General features: G+C 39.1%; 1 protein-coding gene across 1 annotated transcript in view; it reads left to right on the forward strand.

Annotated features, from left to right (window-relative positions):
• LOC308618899 (putative ATP-dependent RNA helicase DDX60) overlaps positions 1 to 11,616 on the forward strand; it is an 80,002-nt gene extending 68,386 nt beyond the window's left edge. Inside the window, exons 34-38 of the mRNA XM_081237239.1 lie at positions 2,850 to 2,997; positions 4,534 to 4,676; positions 6,794 to 6,945; positions 8,763 to 8,825; positions 10,683 to 11,616. Of these exons, the coding sequence (XP_081093365.1) occupies positions 2,850 to 2,997; positions 4,534 to 4,676; positions 6,794 to 6,945; positions 8,763 to 8,825; positions 10,683 to 10,782 (606 nt within the window). The 3' untranslated portion in view covers positions 10,783 to 11,616. The remainder of the gene's footprint in view (positions 1 to 2,849; positions 2,998 to 4,533; positions 4,677 to 6,793; positions 6,946 to 8,762; positions 8,826 to 10,682) is intronic.
• The last annotated feature ends 7,143 nt before the right edge of the window (positions 11,617 to 18,759 follow it).

The raw sequence follows: 18,759 nt of genomic DNA on the forward strand, positions 1-18,759 counted from the left end.
GGGCCTCTCACTGTTGTGGCCTCTCCCCTTGCAGAGCACAGGCTCCGGATGCGCAGGCTCAGCAGCCATGGCTCACGGGCCTAGCCGCTCTGCGGCATGTGGGATCTTCCCAGACCGGGGCACGAACCCGTGTCCCCTGCATCGGCAGGCGGACTCTCAACCACTGCGCCACCAGGGAAGCCCCTTCTGGTTTTATTTATTTATTTATTTAGGAATACTTACCATGAGATTTATCCTCTTAATGTAGTTTAAAGTACACAGTACTGTATTGTTAACATAGGTACTATGTTGTAGAGAAGATCTACAGAAATTATTTAGCCTGCATAACAATAATTTATATTCAATGAAAAACAATTCCCCATTTCCACCTCCACCCAGCCCCTGACAATAGTCTCTGCTTTTATGAGTATGACTATTTTAGGTCCCCCATGTAAGTGGAATCATGCAGTATTTGTCCTTCTTGTGAGGCTTATTTTACTTAACATAATGTCCTCTAGGTACATCCATGTTGATCTCCTTTTTAAAGAATGAATAATATTCCACTGTATGTATACAGCACACTTTCTTATCGATTCATCTTGTTGATACACACTTGGGTTGTCTGTATGTCTTGCCTGTTGTGAATAATGTTTCAGTGAACATGGATGTACAGGTATCTCTTCAACATCCTGATTGCAACCCTTTTGGATATATACCCAGATGTGGAATTGCTGGATCATATGATAGTTCTATTTTTAATATTTTAAAGAAAACTTTGTATGTTTTTCATAGTGGCTGCACCAATTTACATCCCCACCAACAGTGTATAGGGTTCGAATTTTTCTACATTTAAAATTTTTCTTCACCCCTTATAATCTTGTTTTTTTTGATGATAGCCATTCTAACAGGTATGAGGGGCTATCTCATTGTGGTTTTGATCTGCATTTCACTGATGATTAGTGATGCTGAGCAACTTTTAATATACACGATGGCAATTTGTATGCCTTCTTTGAAGAAATGTCTTTTCAAGTCCTTTGCCTGTTTTTCTTTTGCTTTTGTTTTTTGTGTTTTTGTTTGTTTGCTTTGCTATTGAGTTGTACTAGATTCTTACGTATTTTGGATATTACACCTTATCAGATGGTTGGTTTAGAAATATTTTCTCCCATTCCAGAAATGCCTTTTCACTCTGTTGATTATTTCTTTTGCTGTGCAGAAGGTTTTTAGTTTGATGTAGTCTCACTTGTTTATTTTCACTTGTGTTGCCTATACTTTTGATGTTACATTAAAAAATCATGGCCAAAGCCAATGTCGCTATATTTTCTTTTATTAATTTTACAGTTTTAGGTCTTACATTTAAGTCTTTAATCCGTTTTGAGTTTATTTTTATGTACCGCATATGGTAGGGGTCCAATTTCAATCTTTTACATGTATATGTCATTTTGCCAATACCATTTTTGAAAAGACTATCCTTTCTCTATTGTGTGTTATTGGTACCTTTGTCAAATATATGCTGGTAATATATATGTGAAATTTGTTTCTGGACCAGAAACACCTTAATTGCCTTAAAATTGAACAAACTCGTTTCATTTCTAAATACACATAAGACAAAAAATAAATAAAATGGAAATTATCAAATATTTTAGTTAAATGATAATGAAGAATACATACAAATATAAGATGTGATTTATGCAATGGTTAGAGGGACATTTATAGCCTTTATAACCACATCTTAGAAAAGAAGACAGGCTGAAAAAAAATCAAGTGATTTGACTTTTCAGCTTAAGGAGTTAGGAGAAAACAAAACAAAGCAAAATAAATAAAACAGAATATCTAACCTAAGGGAAATACAAGAAAAAGAATAATAAAATGAGAGCAGAAATAAAGTAAATTGAGAACAATTGTAAAAAAAGGGAAATCAGCAAGGCCTGAGTTGCTTCTTTGTTAAGATTTATAATAAAAGTGATGAATACACAGCAAGACTCATTGACAAAGAAGGGAGAGAAAGCACAAATTACAATTATCAGGAAAGAAAATGAGACATAATTACAGATCTTATGTAGTACATCAAATGGAAAAAACATTTGACTATTTGGACAAAATGGGCAAATTCCTAGAAAATGCAACTTTCTAAAACTAACCAAGGACTATATGAATAATTTCATATCTGATAACTATTAAAGAAATGTAACCATATTTTTTTAATTTCCCATTTAAAAAAACCCAGGTTCAGATGGCTTCAGTGGTGAACTTTTTTAAACATTTAAAGAATAACAGCAAATTTTCACAGACTCTTCTAGAGAATATAAAAAGAGGGAACAAAACTTAAACTTAATATCAAAACTTGACAGGGACATTATAAAAAATTAGAGATGCATCTCTTTTATGAAAATATAGATGGAAGAATAATTAACAAAATATTAGAAGAACTAATCCAGTGGTGTTTTAAAGACCCTCACAATTAAGTGAGGTTTATTCCAGGCACAAAGGGGACTTTATATTGTTGCTTGCTTTCCAAACATGCCACTAGATTCTTTGAAATATTCACAAGTCTAATGTCATTTGAGGGCATACTTCTATTTAAAAGAGTTTTGATTAAATAGCATGAAAACAAATTTTTAAGAGTAAAGGTATTGGTTTTTATAATACAAACAGGAATAAAAAATGAATTTCACCTGAGTTTCATAGATGAAAGAATGGAACAGTTACATTACTGAATAGATAGATAACTATAGAATTATATTACATTGTTCTTTGCAGTTCTTCTAAACTTTCAGTTTTCAAGGATGGTACATAGATCTCTCTGAAAAATATTTGGCCTCCAGTTTTTTCTTTTTGCTTTTTTTTTTTGGATGACCTCCTTGATGATTTAGGTGTTTCTGGAGGATCTCCCTGAGGACTTCAAGGCTGCTCTAGATGAGTATAACACAAACGTGACAAAGGACTTTGCCTCTTTCCTACTGATTGTTTCCAAACTGGCTGATATGAGACAAGAACATCAGCTCCCATTGTCAAAAATAGGTAAGTGTATCTTAGCTCCATTGTGGAACAGTTTAAAAAATAAATAATCTTGCCTAAGAATATTTTATCCCATAAAAAGAATAGAGCCCTGGAAAGATCAGTCTGCCTTAGAATAAGGGGGTCCTTTCTGCTCTCTCAAGGAAGAAGGTATGATTATTAGAATTAAGTAAAGGACAGGGCTTCCCTGGTGGCGCAGTTGTTGTGAGTCCGCCTGCCGATGCAGGGGACACGGGTTCGTGCCCCGGTCCGGGAGGATCCCACATGCCGTGGAGCGGCTGGGCCCGTGAGCCATGGCCGCTGGGCCTGCATGTCCGGAGCCTGTGCTCCGCAACGGGAGAGGCCACGACAGTGAGAGGCCCGCGTACCGCAAAAAAAAAAAAAAAAAAAAAAAAAGAAGAAGTAAAGGACAGTGGAGAATGACATTGAATAGAGTCATTTATAAACCATCTTGATTAAAGGTTGGATTTGGGACACGCCTGGAAAATGGAGTAAGGACACCTATGAGATGAGGAGAAACAAGAAGTGATTCTGTCACTTTTTCCTTGAGAGGAGCTGTGCATGGTGGTCATGAGCATAAACTCTCTGCATATGACCTGAGTCCAAGCTCTGGCTCTGCTACTTGTTAATAGTGGGACTTCGAGCAGGGTACTCCATATTCCTGCCTCGATTTTCTCAACAGATAAGTGAGGAGGATAACACTGTCCACCTAGGGTGAGCTTTAAATAGTTAAGCCAATGTCTGTAACTATCTCCAAACAGCACGTAGCACGTAGTCTACACTCCTAATCTTTGCTCTTACTTTTCATGAGCTATTGGTTGGAAATCTTCCGGGAGAAACTAAACTGGAAACGGTGACAGGGATACAGGGAAAGGGGTGAGCTCTGGGTAGCCATTTCCTGGTTTCCTAACATCCTCAGCTGGAAGAAGTCAGGGAGGAGGACCGTGTAGCTTCCTGGACAGCGTAAAAGCAGGAAGCAGACAGTGGCAGTGGGTGTGGCGAGCATCCAGAGGAGGAAGAAAAGGAGCGGGAAGGTTCGGCCTCAGTCACAGATGAGAGCCCACTCTGAACGCGCCCTCTGGCGCTTTACAAAGGGAGGAATGGAAAACACACTGCTTCTCATACGCCATTTCCAAACCTGCGGATGGTGGCTGCTTGAATCAATCAGCCTGTCTAGAAGGATTCTGCAGCCAAGTCTGAGTTCGGTGGGAAAAAGGACCAAGGTAATAACAACAATTCTGGGCTAAAAGAGGATACAATTTAAATTTAGTCTTTTATGACCTGTTGATCTGAGCAACTAAAATATAATACAGAATCTTACACTGTTGGTAATAGTGTTAATAACTAACATTTATTGAATGCGTTCTACGCCAGGATGTGCTGCTACTGCAGGTGATCTGTCTCATTCAGTCTTCATTACAGTGTTGGTCCTTGAAAGTTGAATGGCTCCCCTTTGCCGCCTGGTCTAGAGCAGGTGTGTAAAGCTTGGCAATCTGGCTTCATCTTCAAAGCTGATTTGTGCCAACCTCTTATGGCCAGATTTCTCAGGTAAAGAGTGTGAAGACTCGCAACTTGTGTCTCACTTGATGAGCTGCAAGGAAGGAAGAATAGCCATTTCTCCGTTTGCCTGTCTGTCTGGGAACTCTGATGGCAATTTGCTTCATCTAGAAACTTCAGACCATGTAAGTGGAAAATGAGGCTTATAAATAAAACGTCTTTAAGAAAGAATTGGATTTATACTTCTAGGCAGCTTAGCAAGGACTTCGACTTCCCCAAATTGAAAAGCATTTCACACGTATCAACAGAAATATCCAGGAAAAGGTGCTCTTGAGGCCAGCTTCTCACCCTGGCCTGAGGAACCCTGTTCCATTATACAGAAATCCCCACCACTTTTCTGGAGATTGACAGAGGTTTCCTGTGAAAAGAGCACATAAGACTATCTTCAGGCTTTCCCAGTATTGCTGTAGACGCTGTAAATCCCATATATTCTGGATCAGTGACGTCAAAAATGAAGTATAAAGAACTAGATACATTTCAAATATGCTGGATAACCCATTTGAATGTTGGAATAAACCTGTGGAAATTTAAGTGTAGTTGATTTACAATGTGTTAATTTCTTGTGTACAACAAAGTGATTCAGGTATATATATATGCACACACACACACACATATATATATATGCTTTTTCATATTCTTTTCCATTATGGTTTCTCACAGAATACTGAATATAGTTCCCTGTGCCATACAGTAGGACCTTGTTGTTTATCCATTCTATATATACTAGTTTGCATCTGCTAATCCCAAACTCCCAAACCATCCCTCCTCTACCCCGTCCTCCCCTTTGGCAACAAGTCTGTTCTCTATGACTGTGTGTTTCTGTTTCATAGAGAGGTTCATTTGTGTCATATTTTAGATTCCACATGTAAGTGATATCATCTGGTATTTGTCTTTCTCTTTCTGACTTTGCTTAATATGATAATCTCTAGGTCCATCTGTGTAGCTGCAAATTACATTATTTTATTCTTTTTTTATGGCTGAGTAATATTCCATTGTATATATGTACTACATTTGCTTTATCCAGTCATCTGTTGATGGACATTGAAGTTGCTTCCATGCCTTCGCTATTGTAAATAGTGCTGCTGTGAACACTGGGGTACATGTATCTTTTCCAATCATGGTTTTTGTCTTTTCTGGATATATGCCCAGGAGTGGGATCAGTGGATCATATGGTACCTATATTTTTAGTTTTTTGAGAAACCTCCACAGTTTTCAGAGAATTTTGAAAAAACTGTATAGACCCTTGTGCATTTTAAATAGACACATATATTTTTATCATATATTTAAATAGTTTCTAATGATACAGATTACATTTTCAGATAAATGTTGATATGTTAAAATAGAACCATTGCATCATCCTTTTAAATGTATAAAATGGAATATAAATACTAAAGTGTTTTAACACCCATAACTGTCAAAAACAGTCAAGAATAAAATTTTTAATGATTTAAATTTTGATATAGTTCTTTTCCTCTTGTGTTTAGATTCTGCATTCCCCCACATAATTTTACCTTACTTATCCACCAATTCCCCTTGATTGCAAATCTTCCAGATTTTCGGGGTCAAAACAATTTTCTGGATCATAATGGAATAAGAATATTCTAAGGACTTTTAATAATAATAACTTTCTGAGCTACTCCCCAGTCATTTTAGAAAGTAGCTGTACCAGTGTGCACTCTCACTGGCCCTGCACTAGAGTTCCTGTTGACCCCATAGAGTTTTCAGAAAATGAGCAGACATGGAAAACTACTGATGTGCTTTCTTCCTTTTCTTATTTTCCTTTTCCTTTCCCCTCCATCTTCCTCCCTTTCCCTTTTGTTCCAGTAATTGGGATCCAAAGATTGTCAGAGTTCCTCAGTTTAAGCCTTCTTTCCAGACATGCAAGGCACCAGCTCCCTGACACTCTGTGTACAAAGGTATTTCCTGCACCAATTAGCATACTGATAAAATTTTAAATTAGCTTTTCTTTCCTAGCGAGTCTTGCTATATTCTAGTGGCCAGGTAGCTAACATTTTTATTGTACATTGTGAGGTAGTGATGTTCATCGGTGGAGCCAAGCCGTCCTACTGTCCTACTTGGGACAGCACTACCTCAGTGTGTATGAGGGACACCCTCTTCCTTCACTGTGAAGAGTGTGCTTTAAACATGTTGATTCTAGGAAGGAACTATGAAGCACAATGTAAGAAATCATAAATTTTCTTTACACATAAATAATAAATTAAGGAGAGCTCTATTTCTTCAGGTCATTCTGCGCACCATTGGCATTGATAGCACTCAGGCTCCTGTGCTGAGACCACAGGAATTTGATCACCAAGGAAGAAGAATGCAGCTCAATGCTTATGCACTCGATTTCTATAAACACGGTTCCTTGACAGGATTGGTCCAGGACAACAGGTGTGTTTTATCTGTCTCCATCTCCATCTCCCTCCCCAGCCATCCCCAGCCATCCCCGTCATCCCCAGCATCCACATCATCCCCAGCATCTCCGTCATCCCCAGCATCTCCGTCATCCCCAGCATCCTCGTCGTCCCCAGCATCCTCGTCATCCCCAGCATCCCTGTCATCCCCATCATCCTCAGCATCCCCGTCATCCCCAGCATCCCTGTCATCCTCGTCATCCCTGTCATCCCCAGCATCTCCATCATCTCCGTCATCCCCAGCATCCCCGTCATCCCCAGCATCTCTGTCATCCCCGTCATCCCCAGCATCCCCGTCCCCAGCATCCCCGTCATCCCCAGCATCCCCGTCGTCCCCAGCATCCCCGTCGTCCCCAGCATCCCCATCATCCCCAGCATCCCCGTCATCCCCAGCATCCCCGTCATCCCCAGCATCCTCGTCATCCCTGTCATCCCCAGCATCTCCATCATCTCCGTCATCCCCAGCATCCCCGTCATCCCCAGCATCCCCGTCCCCAGCATCCCCGTCATCCCCAGCATCCCCGTCATCCCCAGCATCCCCGTCGTCCCCAGCATCCCCATCATCCCCAGCATCCCCGTCATCCCCAGCATCCCCGTCATCCCCAGCATCTCCGTCATCCCCGTCATCCCCAGCATCCCTGTCATCCCCATCATCCCCAGCATCCCCGTCATCCCCAGCATCCCCGTCATCCTCAGCATCTCCGTCATCCCCAGCATCCCCATCTCTACCTCTACCTCTCTCTATCCTTTTCACCTCTACCTCTCTCTGTCATTTCCACCTCTGCCTCTACCTCCAGTTCTATTTCTATATCCATCTTCATCTGCATCTTTACATCTAATAAATGAATGTAATGAATATTAGGCAAACACCTTCTTATAATTTCAAGTATAGGTTAATCATGCTAAATGTACTGAAATTTTTTCTTACAGACTAAGGGCAAGAGAAAATACATTTGGTGGTATTGTTATTCGTGTTTGACCAGCAAAATCTTGAGACTTAGGCTGACTTAGTGTAAAGATTTACACTACAGTTATCAATATTTGCACATGTTCACAGATATGTTTTTTATTTAGTACTATTTATTATTATATATTTAAAAAATGGATAACAATAACAAATAATGCCATGCTCTGCATTGTCTGAGAGAAGTATATGAAAAGAATATAATTCACACATCTGAGGACTGAGACTATGACAGTTGTTTTAACTCTTTGGCAGGGAAACCATTTTCAAAACAGTGTGCGGGGATTTACTGGGAATGGAGAAATTGGCCCAGTCACTGAGCACATGGACATGTGTGTGGGTGTGTTGGGGGAGGGGAATTCTGTCACACCATCGGGAATTCAGTGTGCATTTTAAATACCTTTTGAACAATCTTTAGTGAATTCAAGTATTTAAAACTTCTGACCCTCTTGAGAAACACATCATTTTTGACAGTAGGACTCATTATTGTGAATAAAGTAGTTGTGACACCAGTGAGTAATTCACTTGGTTCTTCTCTTTGACTCTCTGGCCCCATCCACGCTCCTGTTCTTGACTTTCCGACTTGGGTTTCTCCTAGAAGGTCAGCCTCCCATGTTCATTGCGTATCTCTGGTTGTGAACTTGTGACTGGAGTTCATGATTGTCATTCTCACAGATTAAATCATCTGGGGAGTCTGTGGCAGAAATGATTTTAGTAAATACTTCTTGACAGACAAAAGTAATACATTAATGACCAATCCAACATTTCAATATGAAATAAATTCTTTAATGTCTTTATACTATTAATTTTCAAAATGTTGTTTTGTTTAGGATGAATGAAGGAGCTGCTTATCAGTTGTTGAAAGATTTTTGCCTCACCATTCAATCTATCAGGTATGATATACATTTTAAATATTGATTTCAGATTTTCTAATAATTTAATGGTAATTTGAAAACTGTTGAGCTCATACTTAAAGGTGCCCCTGAGCCTCTTAGGTGCCAAGCATTTCAGCTCCCCAGAGACTTTGTAGACCTTCTCCTCAACTCTCTGTTGCATTGTTTCTATAATAGAACTAATTCCAAAATCCATGAACTTTCACCTAGACCAGAGCCTCAGCCCAGGCACTTTAGACCAACAGGCAGCAGTATCCCAAAGCTTCAAGAATCCCTAGACCCTCACGTTCTCAGTTTCCACAACCAAGTTTTCCATTTTAGTTAATGATACGTAAAAACGTAGGCGCGAGGATGAGATCTGAGGACTGAGAACAAAAACCAGTGAGTTAGATGGTATGTGTCACATTATATCTCTTGAATATTGTTCAGGAGCAAATGTCCAGGAGTCACAATTGTGAGTCTGTAACTAGGAGGAAATTCAGTATTGTGGGTACAGAGCTGGTCATTCTTTGCAGTAGGTCAATGAAGACACCAGGGAAAAACTGGACCTCTAGTGGAATCAAGGCAGGTACAGGTTACAAAAGGCTGATGAAAGGTCAGGTCCTGACTGTTCCAAGTCCTTGATGAGCCCAGCTGCACTGTCCATCCTTGGATTTCCTCTCTCCATTCTCGTCACCTGGGTATCAGTTCCTTATTGCTGCTGTAACAAATGACCACAAACATAGTGTTTAAACCAACACAACTTTAGTGTCTTACAGTTCTGGAGGTCAGAGGTCCAAAATGGGTCTCACTGGGCTGAAATCAAGGTGTTGTCAGGCTGCATTCCTTTCTGGAGCCTCTGGGACAATCTATTTGATTGTCTTTTCCAGCTTCTAGATGCTTTGATTTGGCCCCTTCTGTCTTCAAAGCCAGCATTGGGGGGCAGATTCTTATATCAGGTCACTCTGACATTCACTCTCTCCTGCCCCCTGTCTTCTACTTAGAATGACCTTTGTGACAACAGTGGGCCACCCAGATAATCCAGGTTAATTTCCCCACCTCAAGGTCAGCCAATTAGCAACTTCAATTCCATTTACAGCCTTAATTCTCCTTTGCCATGTAACCTAAGGATTTATAAATTTCTAGGGATTAGGACATGGATATCTTTGTGGGCCATTATTTTGTTTATCATACCATGTTTTCTTAATTTTCTCATACATCTAGGTAAACAGGATTGCTTTGCTTTTTGTAGAGGTAGTTGCCTGTGGGTTTAAGTACATACTGAAAAAAAAAAACCCCACAAAATGACTCCATAAAAAAAAATGTGGGGAAAAAGAAGGGGATTTGTGTTGCTATTATTGAAGGGAGGAGGGATCTGGTTACATGGGACTTGGTGGCCATTAAAATCCTCTTGGGGGCTTCCCTGGTGGCGCAGTGGTTGAGAGTCCCCCTGCCGATGCAGGGGACATGGGTTTGTGCCCCAGTCCGGGAAGATCCCACATGCCGCAGAGCAGCTGGGCCTGTGAGCCATGGCCGCTGAGCCTGTGCGTCGGGAGCCTGTGCTCCGCAACGGGAGGGGCCACAGCGGTGAGAGGCCCGCGTACTGCAAAAAAAAAAAAAAAAAAAAAAAATCCTCTTGGTAAAATACAGGGAGAGGAGCTGCATGGTGATTGTCTTGATTGATTGATTCATTGACAAGGTGTTTTTTGTTTTTTGTTTTTGAGATAAATATGTTCCTTATATTTCTTTTCCTCATTTTGCTCACATTTCATCATCTAGTGGGATTTACTTAGCTCTACCTCCCTGGGGAAAGCCCTTATGATACTGACGCTCATTAGAATGGGTGAGTTTTATGTGTATCTCTATTTCCATTTACAGTGTTTCTTTGCGTGAACTATGTGAAAATGAAGAGGACAACGTGGTCTTAGCATTTGAACAACTGAGTAAAACCTTTTTTGAAAAATTTAAGAACATTTGAAAATGAAGTCTATCCAAACTAATTAAAAGATTGCCTTGGGCATTTTTAAAGTCATATTTTATGATTCTCATGCTTTTTGTTGGGAATACATAGATGATGAAGTAGAAAGGGAAGCAGTTTGGAGTCAGGGTTCTGATCAAACTTGCCCTGCTCTCCTGTGAGCATCCTTGGATGAATCACTTAGTATCTCTAAACCTTGGCTTCTTTGTATCGTTTAGTAACAATGGTTATGTCTCAGCTACTTTGTAGATTGATTGAGAAATGCAAGGATTTTGTATGAGATTGAAGAACAATGTTTGCTCTGTGAGGCCTAAACAAATATTACATTCTCAACAATTTTCTCCTCAATGTTATAATTTGTAAAAAGTCTATTAAGGCTAGAATAAATGATTACAGTATCCTGACATTGAAATATATTCTCTCTATTTAAGTTAAATGTGATTCCATGACTTAGATATGGCTGTTGGAAGAGTACCTTTTAGTGAACTTAAACTACTTTTTATAAGACATGATGGGAGTTTGGTATAAATTCCATGGTGCTTTAAATAAAACATACCTGGGGCTTCCCTGGTGGCGCAGTGGTTGAGAGTCCGCCTGCCAATGCAGGGGACGTGGGTTCGTACCCTGGTCTGGGAAGATACCACATGCCGCGAAGCGGCTGGGCCTGTGAGCCGTGGCTGCTGAGCCTGCGTGTCTGGAGCCTGTGCTCCGCAACGGGAGAGGCCACAGCAGTGAGAGGCCCACATACCGCAAAAAAAAAAAAAACATACCTGATGATTTGGCTTGATTTTAATTCTACATAAGAAACTGAAAACCACAAACAAATAAAATGGGTTTAATCTATTTACCGTTGGTCTCTTTGTGTTAAATTCACGTCTTTCCATCCTCTTGCATACACATTTGCATTTTATAGAACATAGTTCATATATGGTCACTTTCCTGCCCCAGCCTCACCTCAGTTTATCATTCTAGAACCTATTTTAGACCCTAAACTTGAACAGAGCATTTTTTTCCTCAGGGCAAGGTTTGCTCTCTCCTACTATCAAGATGTCTTACTGAAAGATGAGCCCTTGTATGGCATTATTTATACACAGACTACATTGGCTTAGAAAACCCCTGTGGTTCATTTTGTCTGGAGATAGAAGAATACTCTTTTCCCTGGAACTGACCCATCCTTGCATGTGCCGTGTTAGGGGTCCCTCCTTTCTTTGGTGAAACTGATTTTCATTATTTTAAAACACGCACTACAACAATTTCTGAACAACCAGACATTTAGAAACCAAAGCAGTGTTTTTACTGCCCCTTAATCTCTACCAAACAGAATCCAACAACACATTAAAAGGATCACACACCATGATTGAGTGGGATTTATCCCAGGAATACAAGGGTTCTTCAATATATGCAAATCAATCAGTGTGATACACCATATTAACAAATTAAGGAATAAAAACCATATGATCATCTCAATAGATGCAAAAAGAACTTTTGACAAAATACAACACCCATTTATTATGAAAACTCTCCAGAAAATGGGCATAGAGGGAACCTACCTCAACATAATAAAGGCCAGATGTGACAAACCCACAGCAAACATCATTCTCAATGGTGAAAAACTGAAAGCATTTCCAGTAAGATCAGGAACAAGACAAGGCTGCCCACTCATGCCACTCTTAATTCAATATAGTTTTGCAAGTTCTAGCCATGGCGATCAGAGAAGAAAAAGAAATAAAAGGAATACAAATTGGAAAAGAAGAAGTAAAACTGCCACTGTTTGCAGATGACATGATACTATACATAGAAAATCGTAAAGATGCCACCAGAAAACTACTAGAACTAATCAATGAATTTGATAAGCTTGCAGGATACAAAATTGATGCACAGAAATCTCTGGCATTCCTATACAGTAACAATGAAAATTCAGAACGAGAAATTATGGAAACAATCCCATCTACCACCACAACAAAAAGAATAAAATAACTAGGAATAAACCTACCTAAGGAGGCAAAAGACTTGTACTCAGGAAACTATAAAATGCTGATGAAAGAAATCAAAGATGACATAAACAGATGGAGAAATATACCATGTTCTTGGTTTGGAAGAATCAATATTGTGAAAAATGACTGTACTACCCAAAGCAATCTACAGATTCAGTGCAATCCCTATCAAACTACCAATGGCATTCTTCACAGAATTAGAGCAAAAAATTTTACAATTTATATGGAAACACGAAAGACCCTGAATACCCAAAGCAATCTTGAGAAAGAAAAACGGAGCTGGAGGAATCAGGCTCCCCACCTTCAAACTGTACTACAAAGCTACAATAATGAAGACAGTATGGTACCGACACAAAAACAAATATAAATCAATGGTATGAGGTAGAAAGCCCAGAGATAAACCCACACACCTGTGGTCACCTAATTTATGACAAAGAAGGCAAAAACATACAATGGAGAAAAGACAGCCTCTTCAATAAATGGTGCTGGGAAAATTGGACAGCTACATGTAAAAGAATGAAATTATAACACTACCTAACACCATACACAAAAAATAGACTCAAAGTGGATTAAAGACCTAATACTGGATACTCTAAAACTCTTAGAGGAAAACCCGCTTTGACATAAACCACAGCAAGATCTTTTTTGACCCACCTCCTAGAATAATGAAAATAAAAACAAAAATAAACAAATGGGACCAAATTAAACTTAAAAGCTTTTGCACAGCAAAGGAAACCATAAACAAGACAAAAAGACAATCCTCAGAATGGGAGAAAATATTTGCAAATGAAGCATCAGACAAAGGGTTAATCTCCAAAATATACAAACAGCTCATGGAGCTCAATATCAAAAAAAACAACCCAATTGAAAAATAGGCAAAGGACCTAAATAGACATTTCTCCAAAGAAGACATACAGTTTTCCAAGAGGCACATGAAAAGATGCTCAACATCACTAATTAGAGAAATGCAAATCAAAACTACAATGAGGTATCACCTCACACTCATCAGAATGGCCATCGTCAAAAAAATGTACAAACAATAGATGCTGCGCAAGGTCTGGAGAAAAGGGAACCCTATTATACTGTTGGTGGGAATGTAAATTGATGCAGCCACTATGGAGAACAGTATGGAGGTTCCTTAAAAAACTAAAAATAGAACTACCATATGACCCAGCAATCCCACTACTGGGCATATATCATGAGAAAATCATAATTCTAAAAGATATATGCACATTGTAAATGTTCATTGCAGCACTACTTACGATAACCAGCATATGGAAACAACCTAAATGTCCAACAATAGATGAATGGGTAAAGAAGATGTGGTATATATATACAATGGAATATTACTCAGCCATAAAAAGGAACGAAATAGGGTTATTTGTAGAGATGTGGATGGACCCTACAGTCTGTCATACAGAGTGAAGTAAGCCAGAAAGAGAAAAACAAATATTGTATATTAGTGCATATATGTGGAACCTAGAAAAATGGTATAGCTGAACCTATTTGTAGGGCAGGAATAGAGACGTAGATGTAGAGAATGGACATGTGGACACGGAGGTAAGGGGAGGATGGGATGAATTGGGAGATTAGGTTTGACATAAATACACTACCATGTGTAAAATAGGTAGCCAGTGGGAACCTGCAGTATAGCACTGGGAGCTCAGCTCGGTTCTCTTATGACATAGATGGGTGGGATGGGTAAGGATGGGAGTGAGGTCCAAGAGGGAGGGGATATAGGTATACATATAGCTGATTCACTTCATTGTACAGCAGAAACTAACACAACACTGTAAAGCGATTATATTCCAATAAAAAAGCAAAACAAAACTAAAACACAATGGTACACAGTATTACTATATTGTCACATGGGTTTCCACCCCTTATTTGTAGTTTTGTAAGTCTGATGGAGACATGAAGATTTTTTCCATATGACTGAGCCAATCTGACTTCCTAATTTTTAGGAGGAGAATAAAATTATTTCTTATAACGTGGTATTCTCTTGCAAGAAGGAGTTACACCTAACCTCTTCCAGGTGGGTCTAATGGGCAGCTTCCTTTTTGATTTTTAGCAACAACTTTAAAGAGTAGCTTGGAACAACTTATGAAGAATGAATTTACATAGGAACTCTGAAAACAAAATGATTTATGTTCCATTTGTTGTATCGATGTGAAATTTTTCTGAGAAACATGTATAAAGACCTTGATGAGATTGCTGGAAAATCATCATTCCCACCATAATTTATTCCCATCTTTTTCCCAAGAGAGGGAAAATCATATTTGCAATGGGCCTATAAAGGGTTTTCTGGAAGAGCCATTTATCAAAATTTTTTATTTTGAGAAAATTGTAGATGTTTATGGTATTATAAGAAATAATAAACCTATGCACGTATGGTCAACTAATTTACAACAGAGGAGGCAAGAATATGCAATATGAAAGGACAGTCTCTTCAATAAATGGTGCTTGGAAAACTGGACCACTATCCTGCACTACATGTAAAAGTTAAAATGGATTAAAGACTTGAACATAAATCATGAAACCATAAAACTCCTTGAAGGAAACATTGGGGTAAGCTCCTTGACATAGGTTTTGGTAATGATATGTTGAATCTGACATTAAAAGCAAAAGCAACAAAAGTAAAATCAACAAGTGGGATTATGTCAAACTAAAAAGCTTCTGCACAGCAAAGGCAGCCATCAACAAAATGAAAAGGCAACTTACTGAATGGGAGTAAATATTTGCAGATCATATATCTGATAAGAGGTTAATATCAAAAATATGTAAAGAACTCACAAAACCCCCCAAGTACTTGATTGAAAAATGGGCAGAGAGTCTGAATAGCCATTTTCGCAAAGAAGACATACAAACAGCCACAAAACACATGAAAGCATGCTTAACATCCCTAATCATTAGGGAAATCTAAATCAAAACCTCAATGGGATATCATCTCACACCTGTCAGAATGGCCATCATCAAAAAGACAAGAGATAAGAAGTATTGGCAAGAATGTGGAGAAAAGGGAACCCTTATGCACTGTTGTTAATGGGATTGGAAATTGGTGCAGCCACTATGGAAAACAGTATGGAGATTCCTCAAAAAATTAAAATTACAACTACCATATGATCCAGCAATCCCACTCATGAGTGTTTATCTGAAAGACATGAAAATGCTAACTCAAAGATGTATGCACCCCCATCTTCAATGAAGCATTATTGACGATAGCCAAGACATAAAAACAACTAGTGTACATTGATGGCCGAATAGATTAAAAAATTTATATATATATACATTATATATATGTATAAATAAATATATATATATATATATAATTCAGCCAAAAAAAGTGAAACCTTGCCGTTTATGACAACATAGATGGACCTTGAGGGCATTATGCTGAATGAGCTAAATCAGACAAAGACAAAGACTGTATGATCTCTTATGTGGAATCTAGTAAAACAAAAAAACTGAACTCATAGATGTAGAGAAGAGATTGGTAGTTGCCAGAGGTGGGAGGTGATGAGTGGGCAAAACAGGTGAAGGGGGTCCAAAGTACAAACTTTCAGTTATAAATTAAGTCATGTGGTGTAATGTATGGCATGGTGAATACAGGTAATAATACTGTGTTGTCTACAGTTGTCCCATGGTATCTGTGGAGGACTGGTTCCAGGACCCTCTGCAGATACCAAACTCCTCGATGCTCAAGTCCCATAGTGGGTCCTCTGTATCCACAGACTCTGCATCTGCAGATTCAGCCACGTGTGGATAGTAATCATGGCACACGATCCATGGTTGTTTGAACCTGTGGACACAGCTCCTGAGAATTCAGAGGGCCGACTGTGTATTTATTGAAAAAAAATCCAAGTATAAGTGGACCTGTGCAGTTCAAACCCATGTTGTTCAAGGATCAACTGTATTTGAAAGTTGCTGAGAATAAATCACTGCTGTGCTTCCCCACTGTGTCATCAGGGCATCCAGCCTCCCCCAACCTGGCATCAGTGGGCATGAACAAGGCAGTTTGAGGTGGAGCTAATCAGAGCTCTGCTTTTATCTCCTTCCTCTACAATCTGGCATCAAACTATCTTTGGAGCCATATTGTCTACGCTTTGTCAACATATCTTTCATGATCTGGCCAAACTAAACGAGTTCACAGAAGGTCCTCCAGTATAAGGTTTGTATTTTCCTCTTTTTAAGACCAATTATTTGGCTCTGAGTTTCCCTCCTCTTTATCTATATCTTAGCTATGCTTTAAAGCCCACGTCAAATAGCACTTCTCTGTGTAGCGTCCCACCAGATGAGCTTCTCCTTTTTTGGACCTATTAGAAAGGGGAAAACACAAAAGTACGTCTTGCAATACTGTTTTCCATAGTGTCTGCACTGATTTACTTTCCCACAGACAGTGTGTAACGCCTCCCTTTTCTCCACATCTTTGCCAAGTTATTTCTTGCCTTTTTATGGTAGCCATTCTGACAGGTGTGAGGTGATATCTCATTGTGGTTTTGATTTGCATTTCCCTGATGATTAGTGATGTTGAGCATCTTTTCATGTGTCTGTTGGCCATCTGTATGTCTTCTTTGGAAAAATGTCTATTCAGATCCCCTGTCCCCTTTTTAAATCAGATTGTTTGTTCTTTTAATTTTGTGTTGTGTGAGTTTTTTTTTTTTTTACGTATTTTGGGATGTACGTATTTTACATATCCCTTATGGGATATATCATTTGCAAATACAGGCATACCTCTGAGCTATTGAAGGTTCAGTTCCAGACCAATGCAATAAAGTGAATATCAAAGTAAAGCAAGTCACATATTTTTTGATTTCATAATGAGTAAAAAGTTATGTTAACACTATGCTGTAGTCTCTTAAGTTTGAAATAACATTATGTCTAAAATAACAATGTAATTACCTCAGTTAAAAATACTTTATTGCTAAAAAAATTCTAGCCATGATCTGAGCCTTCAGTGAGTCATACTCCTTCTGCTGGTAGAAGAGTTAAAATATTTTGAGAATTAGGAAAATGTGACACAGAGTCATAAAATGAGCAAATGTAGGAAAAATGGCTATAGACTTGCTGGTTGCCACAAATGTGTAAAAAATGCAAGGTCTTCAAAGTGCAACAAAGCAAAGTGCAATAAAACAGGGTCTACTTGTATCTTCTCCTATTCAGTAGCCTGGGTTTTCTGTCTTGTTGATGATTTCCTTCACAGTGCAAAAGCTTGTAGTTTGATGAAGTCCCATTTGTTTACTTTTGCTTTTGTTTCCCTTGCCTGAGGAGAGAGACCCAAAGAAAATATTGCAAACACTGATGTCAGAGAGTGTACTACCTATATTTTCTTCTAGGAGTTTTCTGGTTTCAAGTCTTACATTTAAATCTTTAATCCATTTTGAATGTATTTTTGTATTTAGTGTGAGAAAGTAGTCCAGTTTCATTCTTTTGCATGTAGCTGTCCAGTTTTCCCAACACCATTTATTGAAGAGATTGACTTTTCCCCATTGCATATTCTTGGTTTGTTTGTCTAAGACTGACCATATGAGTACGGGTTTATTTCTGGGCTCTCCATTCTGTGCCATTGATCTATGTGTATACTTTTGCACCTGTAGCATACAGTTTTGGTTACTATAACTTTGTAGTATAGTTTGAAATCAGTGAGCATGACCAATTGAAGCTTAATTTTCCTTTATTTAGATTGTTTTTGCTATTTGGGGTCTTCTGTGGTTCCATACAAATTTTAGAATTGTCTTGTAGTTCTGTTAAAAATGCCTTTGGGGCTTCCCTGGTGGCGCAGTGGTTTAGAGTCCGCCTGCCGATGCAGGGGACACGGGTTCGTGCCCCTGTCCCGGAGGATCCCACATGCCGCGGAGCGGCTGGGCCCGCGACCCATGGCCGCGGAGCCTGTGTGTCCGGAGCCTGTGCTCCGCAACGGGGGAGGCCACAGCAGTGAGAGGCCCGCGTACAGCAAAAAAAAAAAAAAAAAAAAAAAAAAAAAAAA

Source organism: Mesoplodon bidens (genome assembly GCF_964165515.1).
Source record: "Mesoplodon bidens genome assembly, chromosome: 6".
Classification (NCBI taxonomy): domain Eukaryota; kingdom Metazoa; phylum Chordata; class Mammalia; order Artiodactyla; family Ziphiidae; genus Mesoplodon; species Mesoplodon bidens.